The sequence below is a fragment of the Argentina silus genome (assembly GCF_951799395.1).
Source record: "Argentina silus genome assembly, chromosome: 10".
In the NCBI taxonomy this organism is placed as follows: domain Eukaryota; kingdom Metazoa; phylum Chordata; class Actinopteri; order Argentiniformes; family Argentinidae; genus Argentina; species Argentina silus.
In genome coordinates, this window is record NC_139664.1 from 21,372,818 (window position 1) to 21,380,827 (window position 8,010).

Below are 8,010 nucleotides of genomic sequence, written 5' to 3' on the forward strand. Positions count from 1 at the left end.
AATACTGAAATACTACAGGGTTTAGCTCTTTACCCTTTGGTGCCTGTCAATGTTTTTGGCTTTCTGTCCCTCTGCTTTTCTGTTCCTTCTCGCCCTTAACGAATATTCAGCACCTCATTCTCAAGTGCCTCCGTCCAACAATGTCCTCAAAATAGTTAAAGATCACCGCAAACTAGGGGGTGCCATTTTGGCCACCCCACTGAACCCTCACTGTCTCCATCTCACAAAATTGGTCTAGTCACTTAGCCCTGAGTGCCTCTTACTTCCAGGCTGGCTCGCCCTCAACCCTCACTACCTCTAGCCTCAGGGGGTGCTATACTGGGCCCTGTTGATCCACACTGGGGGCATCCGACTCCTGTTCTCCGCTGTGGGGGCCTTGTTGGGCGGACAGGCGATCCAGAGACCTGGGCGAGGCACTGGAGTCCCTGGTCCTACTGCAGCACCAGCACTTCGCCAGGTCTGCCCGGAAGGAGGGTGTATAGAAGCCATAGATGACAGGGTCACAACATGTGTTGAGGTTGCCAAAGACGAACAAGGCGTGGTGGACATACTCAGGTGTAACCTGCAGCATCTCTGGTTGGAACCAGTACCAGATGCCCAGCAGGTAATAAGGAGTCCAGCAGATGACAAAGGATACCACAATGATGATGGTCATCTTCAGCGTTTTCATGCGGGCCTTGGGTATCATGTCGGTGCCGCTGCGTCTCAAGCATGACTCTCCACCTGGGAAGGTATGTCACTGGTTAGTACCATCCTACTACTAATATATCTGTAACATTCTGTCCTCTACATGGTCAATAAAAGGGCCGGTCCCCGGTCCCCACAGATTAAGACTAGTCCTATGCTAAATGATGCAGTCTGACTGCCTGAACCTTTAGGATGCAATGTTGACCCTACAAAGCGAGCCCTACAATTGCTAAGTTAAAGTACCTTTATTCTTGTGGAGTTGTTGATTGATTTCGATAAGGATCCGTGTGTAGCAGAAGCTCATGACCAGAAGAGGAAATACGTAGAGTGTGACAAAGTGGAACATGTTGTAGGCCGTCTCCTGCCATCGTTCTTTGAAACTGCCATGGGTCGCACACTGGGTGAAATCTACACCCTCTGCCTTGATGGCCCGGAAGATGAACAGCTGTCATATAGGGATTAAAGGGTGGATTAGCAACAGCAACAAAAAAGAAACAGCAACATCTCAAATGTTTTCCAATTATTCTACTATAAAGACATGCAGGTATGCTACATTCCATTGTATTTATTTTTTTAGGTTGCATTGGCGATCGATTAAACTGCCTTTGTGGTAGCCATTTTGTGCCAGAGCATTGCTAATAAATGAGTGGTCTAATGAGAAACTGCAGCAGCTGAATCATGTCTGCAGCATTTTCAGTTTAATTATTGTACAGCAGTGGCCAAAAGCAACGAACTGACACAACATCTCTTCTTTTTAATGAATGCTTGTCACAAATTAGATTCAAGGTGGATCCATAAAATCGATTTTATGTCACAGGAAGCAAGGTGCTAAAATGGCTTCAAAATAGTTTGGGGACATACAGTTCCCTCCATAAGTATTGGGAAGAGGAATCATTTTGTCTTATTTTAGCTCTATACTCCAACAGTTTGGATTTGAAATCAAACAGTTACCATGAGGTTACAGTAGAGATTCTCACCTTTAATTCAATGTTTTATTTAGAAATTACAACCCTTTTATCCTTATCCTTGACAGGTGTTTCTGGTTAGTCAGGTGTGTTCTGCCACATCATTGGTGTTGGCATAAGAGAGCTGTCAATATCTAGTATTTTGATTTACCAAAATGGTAGGCCAAGGAAGGACAGTGGATACCTGAAGAGTGTTCACCATAATTAAGAAAACCTCCAAAATAACTGTCCCACAGATCAGGAACACTCCAGGAGGTAGGCATGAATGTGTCAGAGATTACCATCCACAGAATACATTACCAGCCGAATTACAGAGGCTTCATTGCAAGGTGCAAGCCATTGGTTATCCTCAAAAAGGATGGTCAGATTACATTTAAAAAGTGCTAAAAAGTACCTAGGAAAATGGTCTTGTGGACAGATAAGACAAATATTATCATGTATCAGAATGATCGCAAGAGGAGAGTTTGGAGAAAAAAGGATCTGCCCAAAATTTACAGCATACCACCTCTATCTGTGAAACATGTGGAGGGGGTGCTATAGTTTGGGCATGTATAGCTGCCACAAGAACTGGCTAACTTGTCTTAAGCCAAACGAAGCTCACACTCCTTGGAGGACGCAATTAACTGATGTCTAATGTCAGAAGAATGTATTCTGAAGTGTACAGAAACGTCTGCTTGACTATAAGCAGATGCCTCCAAATTCATGGACGGTGCTTCATCATACAGTAAGACAATGACCCCAAACATACTGCCATAGCAACTAGGGAGTTCTTTGGGATTTAAATCCAATTGAACATGCAGTTCATTTCCAAATGATAAGATTTTAGGCAACAAGACTTCAAAACAAACATCAGCATCACAGAGCATCACAAGAGAATATACCCAGCATCTGGTGGGGTCAATGTGTCCCAGACTTCAGGCAGTTATTGCATGCAAAGAATTGTTGACCAAATACTAAAGTACTTTATTTGCATATTATTATATGATTTTTTTATGAGCTTTGAAATAGGGGGAATATATTTTAAAAATGTTGTACTTTCTAAATGGGTGAACCTAATCTGAAAAAAAACCAACATTGAATTAAATCTGATAATCTCGATTTTGACCCCATAGTAATTGTTTGATTTCAAATCCCAAAATGCTTCCTCATTCCAATACTTATGGAGGACACTGTACCTATGATAGATACTGTAATTAATTATGTTTTACAATGTTTAAATCTTTTAATCTGAGTTATGGCCAGACTTTTGAAGGAATATTGCAATAATGCAGTTGTACTTCTTCCTATAATAGAACTTCCAATGTGTAATGAATGGTTAGAAAAGTTCAGTTGTATGATTACTGGAAGCTGTTTAAACAGTCCGCTGTGAAGTCTCACACAGAGATAACCTTTTCATATAGTGCCTTCATTTGCTCAATGCTCCAAATTGAGCTTTGCTGACTTCACCGCCCCCCCCAAAAAGATCTACATCTGCTGTTGCTGCACTTCCCTGATTCTCAGTAATTCAAACAAAGCTCACACTCCTTGGAGGACGCAATTAGCTAATGTCTGGATGGCAGGAGTCCAAAACATCATGCAGCTATTTCCCCTAGCATGAGAGACGGTAGTAACTCCTCTCGCGTCCACAACATCTTCAGAAGGTATCTCCCCCATCTAGCTTCCTGTCCTTGTCCCCTCTGCTGCACCAGAGGGCTATCACATGGGGCCAAGGGGCATGGAGTCATCGCTATTTCAACCCTGCCATTCCCTCTCTGCATCAGTGTTGGATATTAAATTACGGGGGAAGTGCCCCGAAGCGAGGCGCTGGTGCTCCGTGAATCACCTCCCGACAGGTGCAGAGATAAAGCTCCCAGAAGCCTCGGTGCCGCCTTGACAGCAAATGAGGCTTATTTGTCTCTCTGGGTTCATAAATCTATCCTAATAAGTGACACATGCTGTCTTTGCCTCTTTTCCTTTTCACCCTCCCTACCCCACCCCATCCTGATCCACCCCCTTCTCCCCTGCAGCCTAAAGTATGTCATCAAAAGCCTAAACTACTTTGAAATTGTGGTGCAGTAGCATGCCATTGCACATGACACATGAAAACCATCACATACAACAACACATACACAAACAAAGATGAAGAAGATGAAGTATGCTAAATTATGTATGCTGTCTTTCCCCGAGCTACACGTTTTATCTGACATGGGTGAATTGTAAAATAATAAGTTGAATTGGTTTTGTAATTGAAATTATTGAAATTATGCCTTTATAAAAAAAATAAGCAATTACTATGATCAGTAACTGATTATGACACCTACAATGACCGCAAAATGAAATATTAGGATGGCTATGTAAATAACCAGATCAACATATCCCTTTGGCTATATGCAGTGTGTAAAATATATGCTGCGCATAAAAGAACATATTGTTCTCCTCTTTCCGCTGAGCGGCAGAAATGGGACAGATTCGTTCATCTAACCCTAACCCGAACCCTAACGACACTTACAAATACCGCAAAATGGATACGAATATTTGAAAAACCCAAGTTGGTTCTCATTAAGATAATCTGATATTGAAACCATTTCCACTCTTCATCTCTGTAATTCATGAGCTGCTATAATACACTTTGCTGATCTATCTGATAAGGCACCAACCATTCACTCTCTCATTTTTATTTTCGTGATTATTTGGAACACCAATAATGTCAGCAGTCTCAGTAAGTGGTGGCAGCACTTCACACGTCTTCACAACTGTCTGCTGCAGCATGGGAGTATGCACCTTTTGAACACTGGCCTAGTGTATTAGGTTTTCTACTTCATACTTCATACTGTTTCTACTTCATCATCTATGTGGTAAGGGTATTCTATAGCTTTGTAATATATGTATATATTACTATAGTATAATATAGCATATGTATATTCCCTTTCCTCCCTCTTCTCTGCCTAAACTCCTTTGTGATGAGCTGAGGAAATATTTGATTTCCCTGTCAAAACCAATCAATGAATGCATCCATCCACAATTCACTCTATACCAGCTACCCTCACACACAAGTGCACTGTTACTTCTTTATTTTACATAATCCTCAGAGCACTTCTCTTTGTCTCGGGATCTCTAGCAGTGCTGTTTTGAATGACTCACAATGTTCAGGACAGCAAATCCTTAAGGGGCAATGTGAGATTGGTACATCCATTTTTATTTATTTTTTTTACTTTTAAATGATTAATATACTGTGTAGCCATTGATTGAAGAAAATAAATGATAAATGCCCCATGACCTTAGTTCAACAGTCTTACCGATCAGAACATACAATATAAGCTTGTTTATGCAATTTTTTGTAAACAATGTAATTGTAAACAATCACTGTCTACAGTAGCTTTAACATGATAGTTTTAACCATGTTTAAAACTATAAAATTGATCCCATGAATGGTCAGTCATTGCATCCATAGCTTATACTATGAATTGTTACATTTCTCCAGCCCCACCCCTCAGCTGTTTATCAAGACAAAAGTAGCGGGGAGACCACTTAGTTGTTGTTTGAATCCCAGACTGCCCCTTTAAAGGGCCCTCTGGGGATGCGTCCACACCTGGTATAAAAAATTCTAAATGTTGCCTCTTAAAGGTCATACAGCCCACGCTGTATTTAAGCCCAGGCTGTATACGTTTTCAGCGGTCTCGGGGAAAAGATAATGTTAGTGTTATTATAGTGATAATGTTATTCTGACTGCGTGAATGCATTATAAACGTGGAAGTATAAACGTCAGCATGTTGACATTGACAAGATGACTTGACCTCGGAGATCCATCATGCTCTCATCAAGAATGCACACCAGTATATGAAACATCTAGTGTGCATACCTGGCTGTCACTAACTTAACCACAATCTCAAACCAACACCAAGTCTCATACTGAAATCTTTCATCATTCTGGAGTTGGTGCTTGTGAGAGATTTGCCTTGCCATACCTGGAAACACGAGTGCAGACTTTGAGGAAAGCACTGCATTCAACCACCTTTCTTTCCCCTCTTTACCCCCACTCACCTGTGGGGACGCCAGCAGCAGACTCAGACTCCAGGCCAGGGCCAGCATCTTCTTGTTCCTGTGGTGGGAGCTGAGTGAGTCTAGCGGGTGCAGGATGGCGTGGTGCCTGTCCAGACTGATCACCACCAGGATGAACGCGGAGGAGTGCATGGCAAACAGCTTGAGGAAACACAGCAGCTTACACATGGCGTCCCCTCCGTACCATTGCACCGTGATGTTCCACACCGCATCCAGTGGCATCACCACAAACGTCATCATCAGGTCAGCTGTGGCCAGGCTCACGATGAGTGGCCGCAGGTGTGAGGCCAACCTTTGGCTACGCCCTCGGCACACACTGACCAACAGGGCGAGGTTACTGCATGCGGCAAATAGGAAGAGGATGAAGGTGGCTCCGACGCGAAACTGGGCAGCCCGGGTGAAGGTGGGTGCCTCCCAGTCTGCCAGTGATGGGAGAAGAGAGGTGTTGTAGAGGCGGAGCGCTGGCAACTCAGTAGCGCCCACTGGGGGAGGCCTCAGGATGGACAGGTTGCCAGACATCCTGAGGGAAAAGACATGGGGTGAGTCCCGAAGCCTTCTTAGCAATAAGAATCATCCGCAAATCCATTGGAGATCCATTTTTCATGGAGGTGAGACACCCCATGAAAAATGGGCTGCAACATGACAAGATTCTAGTGTCTGATTAGCTAATTGGCGTCATTGCTAATCCTGATGTTGCTAACGCCAACTGTTTTAAGTTAGAACTTGGTTAAGGTTAGGGTTAGGGTAAGGGCTTTAAAATGTGAGAAGTGATTAAAATTGGCTAACAAGTTATGGCTGTGACTCAAGGCCATTGTTATGTCTCTCTTCAGGCTCTTGCTTAGCCCTCATGTCTGAAATATAAGAAGATAATAATATAATAAGGTCACTTTTATTTCCATCAAGTCAACCTACAATACAATACAAACCATTAGCGAAAACCAGAATGACTTTTGGATGATTAAAAGACTGGAGTGTAGAGCCTAAAGAAGAACAAATGCTTCACTGTCCCATTAGTTCGCAGGGCACTGTATATGTTCACCTCAAAGTGCCAAGAATATTCTGGAGCCCATAATTGCTTGACTTTATGTACACGGAAAGCCACAGGAGATGTATGAGTGTTAACAGAACATCTCAACAGATGGCATCAGAGGCAGTCTCCTTTGTTAATAACCAAACTCTGCAGTATAACTCACACAGTAATCACATCAGCGCTGCAACTACCTCGCTCATAAATCTGGACTTAGTCGTTTTTATTGCACTTGTTGGCCTCCCAAATATCCCTGACTCATCCTGTGAGCTAAGAAGTGATGTTTAACTCAGTGGCAGGGGCTGTATATATATAGATGTTCAATTTGTGAGTGAAAGAGGGGAGGTTCGTAAGTGCTTACACATAATACTGACACTCATTCCATGGTGGTCGGCTTGGGTGTTAGAATTGAACGACGCAGTGACTCAGACCCTCCACTGTCGGAGACAACACACCCTCCCATTCACATGTGTTGTATGTCTCTGTACATGGAATTGTATTTGGTGTCTAAAAAATAAAAAATAAAGTCCTAATAAAAAAAGAGTTTGTACACATAGGATGTACTGTATGCTCTGTGTGTTACATTTAGAGTAACTCCACAGCATTTCACTGAATTTCATCTGATAGTTTAGAGTCGCTCAAAGAAAGTGAAATCACCTTGTAGATTTCCCACATAACATAAAAACAGACATCACTATTACAATCCAATGTCCAATAACCATTTTACTCACTTTTTTACTCATTTTCCAATCCTCCTAACCCTAACCCTAACCCTAACCCTATTGGGTTAAGAAAAAAAGGCCTACTGGTATAGGCAGTCAGGTTGACCATGAACATGATCGATCTGTTTTCATATCACTTTATGGCCAATGTAATCAGTCCCCACACACACACACAGAGTACAATAAGCCAGCCTGTGTGTGACCTAGGGGGTTGACATCACTGCCCTGAAGCATCATTGTGTGTGCTGTTTGTAGGCCGTGATTCATAGGGACTCTGTATATATGGGGTGATTGATCCCTCCTCACACCTCTGGTTGCAAAGACAAACAGTCTTTAAAAAGCCTTACAGTTAGAGGCTGATGGATTGCCTCATGTAATATATTGCAAACATGTAAAGCTTTTAACAATATTTATTCAAAAAGAGGTATGGTATTGGTGTAGGTTAGAATTAAAGATTGAAATGTGAGGATAAACTTTTGATGTGAGTAATGTATAATGATGACCATTATTCATTTGATCGTAGAATACAGTATATGATCATATATTGTCAGTTTTTCAGAGAGCTGCATTA

The 8,010-nt window shown here is 42.2% G+C and overlaps 1 protein-coding gene across 1 annotated transcript; it reads right to left on the reverse strand.

Annotated features, from left to right (window-relative positions):
- Positions 1–313: 313 nt before the first annotated feature.
- Positions 314–6,209, reverse strand: LOC310811349 (gonadotropin-releasing hormone II receptor-like; the record flags this gene model as incomplete). The annotated part of the gene is made up of 3 exons (XM_083679468.1): positions 314–723; positions 931–1,132; positions 5,673–6,209. The coding sequence occupies 3 exons, from the start codon at positions 6,207–6,209 to the stop codon at positions 314–316; spliced, it is 1,149 nt and encodes a 382-aa protein (XP_083535594.1).
- Positions 6,210–8,010: the final 1,801 nt, after the last annotated feature.